This window comes from Octopus bimaculoides, chromosome 20 (genome assembly GCF_046866305.1).
Source record: "Octopus bimaculoides isolate indiv1 chromosome 20, ASM4686630v1, whole genome shotgun sequence".
Lineage (NCBI taxonomy): Eukaryota > Metazoa > Mollusca > Cephalopoda > Octopoda > Octopodidae > Octopus > Octopus bimaculoides.
Genome location: NC_142947.1, coordinates 3,719,558 through 3,737,057, shown reverse-complemented (window position 1 = coordinate 3,737,057; position 17,500 = coordinate 3,719,558). Strand labels below are relative to the sequence as shown.

Here is a 17,500-nt window from a genome sequence, read left to right as displayed (position 1 = left end):
ATGAAGAATTAATGTAATAAAAAGTAATGAAACATGCAATGGGGATTAAAGAATACGGAATTTTCCAAGTTTTCAGTTTTGATACGTAATTACTCTACATATGATATTTTCCAGTATTCTCAGCGCTCATATAGCATATAATATCCAGCAATAAACATCGGACTACTGGAATATGCAAATGTGCTTTATGAGGACACACTTTGGATTATGAATCTATGTACAGACTATAACGTATTATATTCATATAAGAAGGAGAGGGATAATGATCGAGCTAGACAATTGAATAAGGGGAGAACAAAATATAGAGGCTGAGATATATAAAAGATCGATAGCTACACAAGTTAGATGGGGGGAAAAAGAGATACATGGATTGATAGATAGATAGGTAGATATTTTTTATCAACAATCTTACATAGATCGTGTTTGCCCATACTTTTCAGACTAAGTCTATCAATATCTAAAAGGTATATATTTTTGAATCTCTTTTGAAGCAGATTTGATAGATATTTCCATCAGAGCGAGTCAAAACTATTTTGCAATCAATGGAAATCTGTGATTAGAAACTAAGCCAGGAAATTTAATGTTCGCTTTCGCATATGCGGTGTTATGACTCGTATAATAATGACACCAAATTTACATCATCGCCATATTGGTATCAGAATATGACATAATATATACATATAGGAAATATCGCATCTCTGAATGAAATAAAGATAGAAAGATAATTTGAAATCACATATAGCGGTAGTTATTATTATTAATCTCACATCTAAGATGATACATTAATTTCACATAACTTCATAAGATTTAAGATGCAATCTTGTTAAATTATGATATGAAATCCCGATTCTATTTCCGATATATTATTATGAAATGCAGTCTGATCGCCTGGTCGATACAGTTGTTAACAAGAAGCAGTGGGATGTGTAGTGTGTACGCTGACACAAGATTAAGTTTGTCATTAAGCCACAGAGCAGTGAAAGGTCACCTTATCTAACCTTATGTAGGTAACATGCGCCGTATAATGGCGATTCTTAACAGATGATGAATCATTCATGATTGCTTAACGTGGAGTTTAAATTATTCCGAGAAGTAAAACCACGAGGAGAATTAACATTTTAACAAGAATTAAATTTATCGATCATCAGTTTACGACTAAAAATGTTTAAGCATTGCCTGGCTGTCAAGTAGAATAAATTTTACTTTTCCACACCTGGGTTATAGAGCGCTACACTCACTCCACGAGATGATATCCAGAAAAATTATACATGGGAATTGTAATGTGCCAGCACACAAATATAAAAGCCAAAACTAGGTAATTACCTCTTCCCTACCCTATTTTGATTGTAATCTCTTTCACATTTTAACCATCCATATATGTATGCATATCATTCAGTTTATTTCATGATTTCTTGACAATAGAGAAAGAACCGGATCTAACATAGAGCCAAGGTTCACTCATCGAATTTCAACATCATCAACAGGGTATATTTGCTTGTATGTATGTATATGCAGATTTTTATGCTTTATATATGTATTCTTATGCATATAGTCATATATCTAGACCTGCCCATATATATTTAAATGATAAAATTCTCGAAAGATTGCAGATTTTTACAGTTCTACTGATGGACTGGATCTGTAATCATCGAATTAGCTTTCTCCTTTCTGGTTTTGTATAGCCTAATGTCTAAAAGATTGGTATTTAGGCATTGTGGTGTCTATCTATTTATCTATCTATCAATCTATCTCTCCGCTTATATACATAAGCAGATTTTCTTATAATTGCACTTATGTATATGTACATATATATTTATGTATGCACACACACAAACACACGGATATGTGCATGTGATAGTGAAAGCGTTCGTGATGTTGTCTAAGTGATGATAATTTAGCGCATTGAATCTAGGAAATTCTGTCTATGAATCGTCACACAACCATTCATGCATTACTGTACTTCATCGATTATTAAATCAGTCTAGTGATGATATTAAAAGTTCTACAACCTTAATTCCTTCTTTTGACGCCATTAGCCAAATACATCTAGGTTATTTAAGAAAAAGAACACAATATCTTCAAAAATTTAAGATTATTGATAGATCAAAGAGAAACGAGAATGAGAAAATGTGTGATCTGTCACATCAGAGAATCATCTTCATACTTAAAAATCTACAAATCAGTCATTTCTATTCTAAAACCATGACCGCAATTTCATTGCAGTTTACACCATTTGTGGCACATCTGTGAGGGAAATGGGACACGCTATGAGCCGTGCTACACATATACACACAATAGGTATATATATATATATATATATATATATATATATATATATATATATATATATATATGTGTGTGTGTGTGTGTGTGTGTGTGTGTGTAGATGGATTTTCTTGATTTTTCTTGTCTTTAATTCCTGCCGCATTATGTTGCTATGGATTAATGCTCCACATTCATAGTCTCTTCTCTTAATATCAACTATCATCACTTTTGCATGCATTTCTCATAAAGGACTTGAGACATAATTGTAATATTACAGGTATTAATCAACATTTGCTTTCCTATCGATAGATGTTCCCCAATCTACAAAGTACAGGGAAAAGAAAACGTTATATGTTCGGCGAGAATGGGAGAGAGGCGAAGGGAGAAAACAGATAAGGAAATATAAGCGTATACACACACACACTTACACTCACACACACACACTCTCACACACACACACACATACACACACACACACACACACACACATATATAGATAGATAGATATAATGTGTGTGTGTTTTCTTTGAGGAGTGAGAGAGAGAGAGAGACAGGTGTGTGTATATATATATATATGTATTATATATATATATATATATATATATATATATATATATATATATATATATATGTGCATTTGTTATGTATGTATATATATTATGTATTATGTATGTATATATATTTATGTATGTACATGTATACATATGCCACTTCCACATCTGAGTGGTTTATGCGTATATATATATATATATATATATATATATATATTGTGTGTGTGTGTATATATATATAAATATATGTATATATGTGTATATAGATATATATGTGTGCATATATATGTGTGCGTATATATGTATGTATATATATATATATATATATATATATATATATATGTAAGCATATATATGTATTTGTATATATGTAAGCATATATATATATATGTATTTGTATATATGTATATATATATACATATATGTAAGCATATATATATGCATTTGTATATATGTATATATACATGTATTTGTATATATATGTTTATATGTATATATATATATATATATATATATATATATATATATATATATATATATATATGATCCATGTCACGTAAGATGTGTGTTATCTTCTGAAAATGAGATACATTTTATATTCTCTTTTGTCCCCATATGACTGGAATTAGAACGAAATAAGTAGATTATAATATTTTTACTTACATTTTGGGGTTTCAAATATTAGGACATCACTAAATTCGCCATAGCCGTAATCGTTCTCAGCTTGTATCATAGCTTCGTAAGTACTATCGGCAGTTAAGCCAGTCATATCAAAGGTGAGGTCGTATTTTTGGCCTCGTCCCCTGAATTTAGTTTTCTCGACGGGTACATTAATTTCTTGCCATTCTTTCGGCTCTGTAAAATTAATCTGTAAAGAAATAGAAATACAATCGATATCCGTGTGTGTTTACATACATACATACATATATATATATATGCATATATATATATATGCATATATATATATATATATATATATATATATATAATTAAACAATACGTTGATTCAAGTAATGCGGTTGTACTCTTAAAAAATATATTTGTCTCAGTGTGTGTGTGTGTGTGTGTGTGTGTGAGTGTGTACACACAAACATTTGATCACTATGTAACTAAGTCATGTGTGGTTGTTCAATAATATATTGTCGAATTCTCATACGTAGTTTCACGACGAGATGGTCCATGTATGAATGTATATATGTATATACGTGTGTGCATGATACATGTGTTCTTAAAATGATGACATCCTTGCGATCGTGGAAGGTAGCTTGATGAAGAAATCCGTATCTTATACGCCGGTTTGGATTTAATATGTAATTTCACATGAATATGCATTCCCATGCCACTTATATCTCTCTCTGTCTACCTTTTGCTATAACGTTTGCTAGTTTGGTAGAATAAATATAGATTCGAAGGTTATTATATAAATCCTGCTGTTACAGCGTCTTCTTTCACTGGTACTGCTGCAATTAATAATTGTTATTATTGCGTAGCTCTTGTTAGAGTAACCTATATTCATTATTCGAATTGATTTGTCACCAACGCAAATTTCTAGAGAAGTGTAGGCTGTTATTCCAAAGACATTTTGCTCTTTGAAACAGATATTACCAACAACGCCGATGATTCTTAAATTTAGTTATTGCTGTTTAAGTTCCCACCATCTTAATTTGCTTTTCATCCTTCAGGGGTTCAATAATTTATATATATACATTTAAAGCAATGGAATTCGATATTATCGATCATGCCACACTCCCACTGTTGAGATATTGCAACAATTGTTGCTCGAGGTGGGGAAATGACTGAATATATTAAGCATCAAACGAAACAACTTGATAGTTTTCGTTACGGTACTAAACATTCCGATTTCTAATCCCGTAAGGCCCTACTTTGCAGCTTTTCGCTTTTTAGGCGTCGATAAAATGAAAAACTAAAATATTGGTGTTTCAGTTGATATAGTGGTCTAGATCTTCACACAAATGTGTATTGTCTTGTGACATTTGTTGTGGAATTGAAAATTCTATTTACGAAAGAATTCCAATAAGCTACAAGCAGACACTAATGATACTATACCATCATACGGCAAAATTCTAAAGAAATCTGTCTGTTCGAAAAAAACTAAGACTAATATGGCTTCTGGTTATGTAAAACGTGTGTTACACGAAACATCAATATATTTGTCTAGTATCCGTTTTCATTGTTGTAATCTGCACTTTTTGTCTTCTACAAGTTTCCTCTAAAACTCAATCTACCTTTGGCCATCTTTACTTCTTTCTTTTTATATATTTCCTATGCGAGTCGTTTTTAGAAAACTTTGGAATTTTTCGATTACTATTTCAATACTACTTCGCTGTCCATAATTGTTTTTCATTTAGCTTACTAACATGTACTTTGGTTTTCTCTATGTCCAACATGTATATGTGTGCATATATCTTTCTCTCTCATTTATATATATATATGGTCCAGTTTTATGTTAAAAGTTTTCTACTGCTCAAAAGCCGCTAATATATTTGAATTTAGACAACACATGTGAGCTTGTTGCGCACGCGCTTATGTTTATCAGAATCGATACAGAGCTAGTTGTTTATATAACCATCCGCTCCAAAAAGCCTCTACAATTTTGGTTTCGAAAACCGATTCCTACAATTGCGGAATAAAATCATAATAAATTGACACGCTGGTATTTTCAATTCCCGAAAACCAGAAACTTTTCAGCACCCAGCTGTATGTATATATTATATATTTACTCACCATTCGTAGTAATATCTTGTTGGAAACGAGTTGACTGGCTGACCAAACAGTCCATGAAATCCGATAAGCCTCGCTGTACTCGCTTACTTGCTCGCTTGTTATAACTACCTTTTTTGGTATAGCTATAAAAGAAGAATACAACAATATTAAATTCATATTAATTTTAACGACATAAAGTATTGCGACCGGTTTCATCCCTTAGTTTCTATTCATTACCTGAGAATCTTACTTTAGTATATTTTAACACACCGATATGTTCTTAGAATGAACTACATGCTTTACAAATGTTTTTCACGTCGAAGTATGAAAGCTCACACAGCATGAAACATGAAAGATTTCTACAAAAATTAATAGGCGTCGAAATTTTAGTATGTTTATATTATGGTCACAGGGTAAGCTCATGTCTATCAATAAACAGACTTTATTGTTTTGGACTTTGACAACAATATCTGGTTTATTAACTTTGATGGTCCGATCTATACATAATGGAAAGTCTCAAAGAATCATTACATTTTCTCTCTGATTTACAGCCTCAAATTGGTGCTTGTACCATTTGTCAGAAGTTTCGATTGCTTCTTCTTCTTCTTCTTCTTCTTATTATTATTATTGAGAGTGGTGCGCTGGCAGCATCGTGAGGACGCCGGTGACACGCTCAGCGGTATTTCGTCTGCCACTACGTTCTGAGTTCAAATTCTGCCGAGGTCGACTTTCTTATTTATACTTTCGGGTTCGATAAATTAAGTACCAGTTACGTACTGATGTCGATCTCATCGATGCATCCCCTTCCTCAAAATGGCTGCCCAATGACAAAATTTTAAAAACTATTATTATTATTATTAGTAGTAGTAGTAGTATTCTTGTTTGTTGACGATTGCAACAAGCAATTGGAGCTTTTCTCATTTGATTTATACTTCCTATCACACCGATAGTGTAGGAAGAGGGGCATATTGTGTACCTTCTGTAAAAATTGTTTTCCATCTCTTCGTATGTGTTCTGTCACAAACTTGAGCACTCTCTGAACATTTTCTCCTGAAACTATTTCCCAGTTAAGGTAAATTTTTAGAAAGTTTGTTCTCAGGTATTTTGATACTATTCCTAAGACTTCCAATCACAATCGCTGCTATTATAAACTTCTTTGTTGTAGCACTTACTTCAACTTGGTATGGTATTCTGCTATTTGTTATTGTATTTTCTGATATCAAATAAGCATGAAACACCGATTGCTATACAATTTCCCATCGGAGACTTCAACATCCGGCTTGTTGTGTTCTATTTTTCTTTTCGTTTGTATAACAGAACTGAAGTCACTTCCGCATGTTTGCCGGCTTGAAATTCTATGCCAACTAAATGGTAATAAAGTTTTTTCTTTGTATCGAAAACTAAATTTACCACAAAAATTCTAGTGTATTATTGCAGTGATATTCCTGTATTCATTCCCTGTTCGTTTTAAGTTTGCTATTGATGGGTGAGAATGTAATTCACATCGTATCGATGTGAATAACAGCATATCCTGCATTTTAAGGAGGGTTACTGCTGATATATTGTCCTCTTGATCTAAATATCTCTTAAAACATTTTTTACAGCGGAAATCAGTTATATCCGCTCAAATTTTCATTACACTTAAATGCAAAAAGACCAAGCTATCTTTTGTTCAGAAATGTCTCGTTTTTTTTATTCAGATAAGTTTACTGAGGCAGAATGACTTGCAGGAAATATCAATTCTGTTTTGGTAGATATTTAATATTGTTACTCGAATAATCATTAAGGCTTGTTCCTACACAACCAAGATCATTGCGGTCTCCTACTTTTTGTTGTTGCTATTAATATTATCATCAAAGCGGCGAGGTGACAGAATCGATAGCACGCCAGGCAAAATGCCTACCAATATTTCTTCCATCTGTACATTTCGGGTAAGCGACTTATTCCCTTCCACAAAATGGCTGCACTTGTGGCAAAATTTGAAAGCATTATTATTATCATTATCATTATTATTCTTTAAAACGTCGCACAGTATACACTATCGTGACGTTGTTGATTGAATATAATGTGTCTACCGGGCGCCTGTACTGTTTGGAAACCAATGTTATTGCTATATTTCCTAGAGACTTCAATTCGAATTTTTTTTTGGGATATGGAATAGAAATTTTCTTTGTCTCGGAAATGTTTCCCCAGTGACAAGCGTCGTGTCGAGTGACTTCCATGTTGATTACCAAGGTTATCTTAACTCCGTTTAGCTTTCTGTCACACATATTGGCAGAATATAACTTTTAATATTTAGCGATACCACGTTAATTTACTTCTTGTTATTTTAGTATCCTACGCACTAACTCGACACTCTTGCTTCCTTTATCCTATATCTGTGATTTAATGCTAACATATTTGGATGACTTATTTCGTCAGATAATTTTTTTTGAGTTCTCTGCATAACAGACAGAACACACTTATTGAACTCAAGCAGCAAAAAGATATATTCGCTAAATTTCGATACTATTTGAACAGGAGGATCATAGTATTTTACATATTTTGGTGTGCAATTTCAGATCATCTATGTTGTTGTCGATAGTAGTAGTAGTAGTAGTAGTAGTAGTAGTTATTGTTGTTGTTGCTGTAATGGTATGTTTTTACTAATACTATTTCATTTGTGACGATCACTTGATAATAAACTGCTAAGGGCAAGTACAATGTTGTTTACATGCATATGAATACACACACACACACATATATATATATATATATATATTTATGGATGTATACACACACATTCACACACAAGCGCACACTCAGACACATATACACGTATCTCTGTGTGTGCGTGCGCGTGTGTATGCACGGGTTTGTGTGTGTGTATGTGTTAGTAATCTACTACACGTCATATTCAAAGACTGATAGAAAGTCTTACATTTCTCATAAGCTCCAAGCTGGTTTCCAATTTAACACAAAATCTGATTTTCATTTTCAATAAAGTCATGCAAAAATATTAGTGTAATGTCAAGGAACTAAAAAACTCTCCAAAAACTAGTAAAAGTGTATACATGAAGCAAGGTAGAGGTGATTGTGATCAAATATGGCGGTCGATAACTCTCTTACGTATAATGAAAAACAACAACAAATTCGCAATCAACATATATGTTAGTTTAATATGTTTTAGTATCTAAGTGCATATTGATGCAATGCGCTGATATATATTTTGTGTATAACATTTTTGGTGGGGGAGGGGGTGCATATTGTGTAGATAAATATATATGCTTATATATTTGCGCGTGTTCACCGGTTGATACTCACGTGCGTATATTTCAAAGACACACGCACACATGTGTGTGTATATGTATATATATATATATATATATATATATATATATATATAGTCAAAATGAGGATAATTAAACCTCTGATAGGGATATTTTATCCAAGATACACTGGTTTAGTATACTATATTTTGAAGAGATATTTCTTCAATAAATATATTATATAAAATATCGTAAAATATCAAACATTATTATCGAGTTGGAAAACGGAGAGATCTTATGGGTACAGTTCAATTTATTAATTACTCAACATACACACCTACAGTTGTTTCTTTCCATAAATAAATTTATAATTACAAAACATATATAAAGATACAGTAAATTATATTATAAATATAAGATTGTGCATTTCAAATACATTGTATGGAAAGTCATACGGGTGTACAAAGGACAATAAGGATTACACTAGGATACATTTTGAATACTTTATACACCCTGATCATTTTCCTTACAATATATTTGAAATGGAAAATTATATATTTACATATGTTTTGTAATTTTAATTTTGTGAAATGAAACAATTGTAACTGAACATGTTAAATGATTAATAAATTAATTTGTATCCATTAGATCTCTGTTTTGTAACTCTCTCTCTCTCTCTCACTCTCACTCTCTCTTTCTCTCTCTCTCTCTCTCTCTCTCTCTATATATATATATATATATATACTCTGTAGCGACGTAGTGCCAACAATTAAGTACTCAATGAAATACTATGAGAGAATGTGAACGTAGGGGGAATATGAGATCTAAATATAGTTTATTCTTTACTGTTTATTTACTTCCTCGAACCCACATGCAGGCTGTTGGGAGCGTATATATTTTTATATAAAAGCGTAATAACTTATATATATGCCTCGACTCTTCAAGTTAGGCTATACATAATTATATGTTTTTATTTCTAGTTAATGAGCCTTTAATTAAATTATTGCAGCTTGTCAAACCTCTTCACATATTAACAAATCTGTCATTTCCGTTTGTAATATAAAGCGACCAGTTCTTAGATGCCATAGTCCATGGTTTAGCATGCATAATTGATGAAGCGTGGTGACGTAGAAAATCTTGCTACGGTGATGGTATTTATGGCCTAATAATATGCTAATATCCAAGTTGTTTGTATGAATATAGGCGCCCGAGACTATTTGTGCAGCGTTTTACCTTGCCTTGTTCGAATGCATACAAATCTGTCAGATAAGACAGGACACAAACACACACACACGTTTAAAAAAAGAGAAGTGATAGTGACTGCGAAATTTCAGCCAGGCAATTTTTTACGTATTGCACTTCTAGTTTAATGTTAATTTGTTTCCGCTACGATTTTGTTTTAAAACGACATTTGCTAATATGGTATGTAGATAAGAAGAGTGACTTTATAAAACTATCTGCTTATGTCCTTACCTGATCTGAAATTCGAGGCTTAAAGCAAAATTGCCCCCCCCCCCCACCAAAAAAAAATAACATCTTGACCGGGGGAAAAGAGATTGAAACCAATTTATAAGTCATGCTATATTCTCAGCGACTCTCGTAAAGAGAATTAAAAATTTATTACATTCATCTTTACATAAAAAAATATCAGCAAAAAAAGAAAAAAATGAACATACCAAAGTTTAATAATGGAATAGAAATATATGGAACTAAATAATGAAAGCGCTGGAGAAAAAGATTGAAGAGAAAGTTCATATTCCCCTCACTAAATCATTATACTTGAAAACCACATCAAATAACATCGCATTTCTCAATTTATTGTGTATGCTCTGTCTGACTGACTGTGCGGTGGTGGGAGCTTCTGTGCGTGTATGTGAGCTTCCGTGCGTGTATGTGAGCCTGTGTAGATGTGTTTTTGTGTTAGTTTCTCTTTTGTATTTATTCAATAATGAAGTGAACGCTGGTGTTCTGGAAGCACAATAACATATTTACACATATTTACACCCCAACAGACACAAACACACACATACATACACATAACACGTAGATTCATACACACACACACACACTAACACGTACACACACACACACACATATATATATATATATATATATATATATATATATATATATATACACACATACATACACGTATGTATGTTTGTATGTATATCCCTCTGCAAGCATATACGTACATGCACACGCACATATATATGTAATTATATATATATATATATATATATATATATATGTATATAGACGTATATATATATATCCCTCTCCATGCATATACGTACATGCACACGCACATATATATATGTATATACTTACACACACATATATATACATATGTAAGTATATTTACACACACACACACACACGTATATATATATATATATATGTGTGTGTGTGTGTGTTTATATGTAAGTATATACACACACACACACACACAAACACAAAGCTTTTTGCATACCGGCAGACGTATATACATCCAACAATGGTTGCATGGCATGTAATATGCGCCAATTTCCGTTACTGAAAACGTTCATCATATATCTTTCTTTACTTTCCTACAAATGTGTATTTTTTTTTCTTGTGTAGTCTTTTATTTTATGACAGCTGTTTATATCCAGACTGGGTTGAGTTTCTTTCTTTTTTATCCCCCCTCTTCGTTTTTATCAAATTTATATTTATCAATTATTGTTGTTTTATATTTTCATTGCGTTGCTCTCTTTCTTGATTTTCTTTTTCATCCTCTTCTAATTTAATCAATACTTATTATTATTTGGAAAATGCACTTCTAGGAGTAAATGCTGAAATAATATCACTAAACAAATAGCGTTTTTTTTTTTCCTGACAATATCTGAAAATAAAATGGATATTCTTTTATTCTTTTTTCTGACTACTTTCTGTACGTCTCCTGTTTTCGTACATATGTAGTCCGTTATTACTGAGAAATGAAGTATATGATCTGTCTTTCGAGTATTCAGACAGGACATACAATACTTTTACTACTCAATAAGCATTTATAAACCTACGTTCTACACGACCTTAGTATATTCCGCTAAACCATTACACCTTATTTATCACGTTTTATGCTTTATTTCTCATTTATTTCGCCATTAAGCTGTGGTTCTACTGGAGCACCACTTTGGAGAAGGTTTAGTGGAATAATTGGAGCCTAATACTTATGTTTTAAATGGTTGGTACTTATACAATCAATCCCTTTAACGAATCGCTATATAAGGGAGTCTGCATGGCAATAACCCCGGCTGTCAAGCGGTGATGGAGTACTTACACGGATACACACACACACACACACACATATAGATATATACGATGCACTTTTTTTCAGTTTCCGTCAACCAAATCTGCGGACGAGGATTTGGTCGGTCTGGGTCTATAGTAGAATAAAAAGAAGCAAAGGTGTCATGCAGTGGGATTGAACCTGGAACTAGGTGGTTGGGAAGCAAGATCCTTATCACACAGCAACGACTGCGCCTATATATATATATATATATATAAATAACAAATTTAATCGACAGAGGCGATACTTGATTCACAGGATGAGATTCATGTATGGCATACATACGTACATATATATATATATATATATATATATATATATATATATATATATACATACATACATATATATATACATACATACACGTACTTGTGTCTATGTGTGTATATGACACATGGAAATGAAAGAGAATAAGTTAGCGAAGTGAACCTTTTAACCATATTTGCAATACATGCTTGTATTTTCCTGTATAATTATTTTCTCACACACTTCACCTATGTAATATATTTTCAAACATGAACTTATATATATACTCCCTGTGGCTTAAGGCATGAAATTATCATTTCCGCTAGGGGCTGCAACAAATGGATCTCACACTACAAGATATCATTAAAACATCTCCAATAATCCATTTACATGAAGATATTTTTCTGCCGCTTAATATAGTCCATATTGATTGCATGAGCTTACACAGATGCTCAATACAACTAAGTTTCGCTATTCAAATCTCCTTTTTATAGGCACTTATTGCTGGATTGCTTCAAATTAAAGGTTCCCTTGAAGCATCCATCAACTGTCATATGTCGTTGCACTTTATCTAATCGCTGCTTTATATTCCATATAATTTGATGCATTCCCTCATATCCAAATCGTCAGCTGACTACTCACGCGCCTGCTACTTATCCTTGCTATATATATATGTGGCATATTAATCGAACTACTTATATACATTTGCTACGAATTTTATAACCCTCCTCAGATCACTTTACTAAGATTAAAAGGAAGATTATCACATTAGTTTCTTATATCGATGTAAATATGATACATGGAACGTATTATCTCCGTTGGTAAGATTTAACATTGCCGAAGAATACTGAGAATTTCGAAGGCAAATTACCATCATCATATTCGTTATCTTAATAACTATTATCCCCATTATCAACATAACAACGTTCCCTTCCTTCTCTTCTGTCTTCTCTCCAACGGCGTTCTCATTATTACCATCATTATCGTCATCAATACAATCATCATCACGGTGACTAATAACACCGTCGGGACTTCCGTCATCAACAACGTCATTAGCGTCGTCATCTTCGACACCATCAACACTACTCTCCGTCATGAGGTGGTGGGTGGGGGTCGCTTATCAACTGTAACAATACCTTCAGGTATAACATGCCTGTAATTGCGATCGTCAAAATCCTTAACATCGTCATCAAAACGCTTATCAGCATCACTTTTAAAGCTTACATTTATATCACCATCATCATTACCATCATCAGCAGTATCGTTCTCATCCTCATCATCCTCAGCATCATTTTTAATCGACGGAGGCGATACTTGATTCACGGGATGAGCTTCATGTATGGCATACATATGTATGTATATATATATATATATATATATATATATATATATATATATATGTGTGTGTACATATGTATATATACATATAAAAATGTTTTTATATATATATATATATATATATATATTTATGCATTCCCCCACCATCAACATCACCACCATTATCCTCAATAGCACGCTACTAATTTTCTGGCGACCCTCCCCCTCCTTGCCTATATGAGCAGCAGCATGAGAATCGACGACAATATAAGCTGCATCCTTATGATCCTTTTCTTCAAGATCATCATCTTTACGATCGTCAGACCACAATCTTTATCATCATTATCATCTTCCCCGTTACAATCATTAGTACAAAACTAGTAACTTTCTACTCCTCGTAATCTTCATCTCATCATCATCATCAACAGCAGCATCAGTCTCATCACTGTAACCAACATCACAGTCATCTCCATCAATATCACCATCTTTATCACAGTCTGTTATTTTGATCGATATCACTAAGATATAAAATTGCTAGCTTCCAAAAACATTTACTTAATGATTTGTTCAATTAATGTACGATAGTAACAAGAATCAATTGAAAAAAAATCGATTGATGGTATCGAAAAGATACTGATCACAACGAAAATAAATAATTACTAAGCCACATAAAAAAAAAATTATTTCTAATAAAGTGGAATATAATAAAAATAATCCACAGCCAATCTCTCCACATGGAGAAACTGGCCGAAACTTCGAAGTCACTCTCAATATTGTTTAAGAATGATAAATCCGTATTTTACGAAATGTATTTGGTAAGCCATGAAATTAACACAAATTTGTTTCTGCATAAAAGCGAACCTTGACACACACACACACATATATATATATATACAAATGTATGTGAGAGGATGTGTATATATATCTATATGTGTGTGTGAGTATGTAGGGATCTAATTGAAAATGAGATGCAAGCTAAATTGTCCAACTCGTGTCTGAGAGGGTACTAAGTATTTTTTCTATGTTTTTGAGTTTAGTACTGTTTTGCTGATATTTCTAGCACGTTACTCTACTGTGTAAGTGTCTGAATGTAGTGAGAAGTAATAGAAAAATCATCAGAACTGTACCTTTTCTTACAGTTAAGATACTCCACTTCTTTAACAGATAAAATAGAAAAGAATTTGTAAATTCTTACCAGTAAGATTAACCGCATCGTTAAACTGGCCATAGCGATTGCTCGCTAAACATTCATATTGTCCCATATCAGTAATAATCAGGGGTCGTATCGTCAACTCGTGTTGAATTTTTGAGCTCTTCATTTTGCTTAGCCTTGTAGTTCTTCCAGAAAAGTCAGTAATGGCATTGCCGTTGAAGAACCAGCTAACATCTGGCGTAGGACTTCCTTCTACCATGCAGATAATGGAGAGTGTGTGGCCTGGTCCAGAATAAATAACATCTGTTTCGATTTCAGCAGTAGGTTCATCTGAACGAATAGAAATAGATACATATGATATTGAGGAAAAATGTGTGTACGAGGTGCATTGCAGAAATTTTGAATCAATTTTAGAAAAGGCATTTTAACAACCTTAGATTATTGTAATTTTGGTGTATATATTATTATTATCCTATATGTAATACCTTGATCTGTCAACTTTTTTTTAGTTTAAATTTGAGACGGATGTAACACCACATTCAAAACACCCTACGAAATACGGCTTGTTTTGTTTGCTTTTCTTTCTCTCTTTATAGATACATGTGTGTGAGTGTGTGTTTGTATACATACACACACACACACACACACACACACAGACACACACACGCACATATATATATATGTGCAATGTATGTGTGTATCTACAGTTATTCAATAAAATGAGACCGAATCAATCAGAAATAATTTAAGGTAACTTTAATGAAACGCTGCATAATTAAGTTGTATAAAATTGATTGATTTTCATATAGACTCGTCTTTTTTAGTGTAGTGATTTAACAGCACCTGTGTCAAGGAATCTTAACAAAATTCATAGCAAGTTCAAGCCTATTTAATCTCCACTTGCAATATATTTTGATAGCAACACAAAAATATTTCTATGAAGAAATATTCAAATAAAATGCCATTAAAGTCAATTAAAAGGCTCCGACATTGCAAAGATGCCGTTCTTCCGGATTAATTTATTGGGTACCAACAAGCTGTACGCATTCATGTTTAATTAGAAAATAGGTGTTTATGACGACGTGTGATTGACTGTCTGGCAGCCATTTGTATCATGAAAGTTTGAAGAAACAGAAAAGGCATTACGCAGAAAAAAACCCTACATTTTTCTAACCTCCCTACATTTTCTATCTGTTTCCAAACTACAAAATGGATGCTACAATTTAGAATATATCGCACTTTCACGCATAGACAGATTATAATTGCAACGGATAAGTGGGATAGAGGGTTCAGGGAAGTATAAAACCAGCAAAATATACAGAGGATAGACAAAACCATGTTTACTATAGATGCTACGTACTTAATACAAATAACAAAAAAACCACAAAGGAAATGTGTTTCCAGTATTCAAGAAAACTAACTTTTATGAAACAGAGCGGTAAGTCTTAAGAAGCTATAAGGCAAAAGAAAAAGCAACAGACATTCAGAAAAAATGTATATAAATATTGAGGAGCACCGGAATGCAATGTGAAATCGAATACAAGGAAAAGTTGTTGTTTTTTTCTTTTTAATGAAAAGAGCTCAGAGGAAAATTGAGGGCGGAAATAGATAAAAGCGAATTTACAGCGTTAACAAATAGGAAACAAACCAGTAACGAATGGAATTTTGATTGCCGCGCAGAATTAATACCCTAGCACTCAATGAGACTTGAATGGAAAGATGGCAACAGAATATCTAAAGTTTGTGAGAAAATAAATTACACGTTTCTAGGGTTGCAAATGCAGGCATTTTCTGATTAGTAGTGTCAACATCAGAAAATATCAACAGAAAACGATGTCAAAGAAAGACAAAGCAAACCTGGATATTCATATCTACACAGACCAAGAGATAAAGACTGGATAAGGTTTCAAATATTTGGAAAGAAGTGTGATATACTTTTTGCAGATCAAAACACTAACATATTCGTAAACGTATGTTCGGTTATTTCTGCTATCATTGTTGCTTTATTTATTCCGTTATTAATATTTTTCAGATATTTCCTTCTCTTTAAGTATGTACGGGCGCATATTCTAATCTCAGTTTCATATAACTTGCTTAAGTTATATGTATTTTATGCAACGTGGTTTTCAGTTGTTTCGCAGCCGCAGCATAAAGCTTGACGTTTTCCGAATGAATAAGAAGATTGATTGTCTTCCATTATACAATTGTGACCGAATCCAGTAATTTTCCACGTGACTGTTAAAGTATTGGCCCCTTGCGGAAGAAGAATAAAAAGTGGAGATTTCCTTAAAATATTTTCATCCATTGGAGATAGGGTTAATTTATTTTTATTCCTCAATCCGCAATATTGTTCTCCATTTATTCATAACATGTTGAACGTATTTGATTTTCGGTAGTGTTCCGTTTCTTCTAATCGATTTACGAGACCCAAAAGGAGATAATGTAACCCTAAAGGAAATTCAGAAATCAATAATGTACATATTCTAATATAATCGATATCAGATACTCCAGCACCAAAAATCACACAGCTCTCTCTTTACAATTGCCACCCAATAATATAAAGCAAACACTAAACAATTCGTAAAAACGCGATCGGTTTTGTTAAATAACACATTTTATTTGTGCTAGTATATTTGAGAAACATAAAATCATATATAGATTATTTCCCGCTAATTTCTTAATATCTCTG

The 17,500-nt window shown here is 32.6% G+C and overlaps 1 protein-coding gene across 1 annotated transcript in view; it reads right to left on the bottom strand.

Annotated features, from left to right (window-relative positions):
• The window catches only part of LOC106877064 (limbic system-associated membrane protein), a 363,596-nt gene that overhangs the window by 283,775 nt on the left and 62,321 nt on the right, over positions 1–17,500 (bottom strand). The window contains exons 6-8 of the mRNA XM_089338653.1: positions 14,854–15,141; positions 5,562–5,683; positions 3,480–3,684 (exon numbers count right to left, since the gene is read on the bottom strand). Of these exons, the coding sequence (XP_089194779.1) occupies positions 3,480–3,684; positions 5,562–5,683; positions 14,854–15,141 (615 nt within the window). The remainder of the gene's footprint in view (positions 1–3,479; positions 3,685–5,561; positions 5,684–14,853; positions 15,142–17,500) is intronic.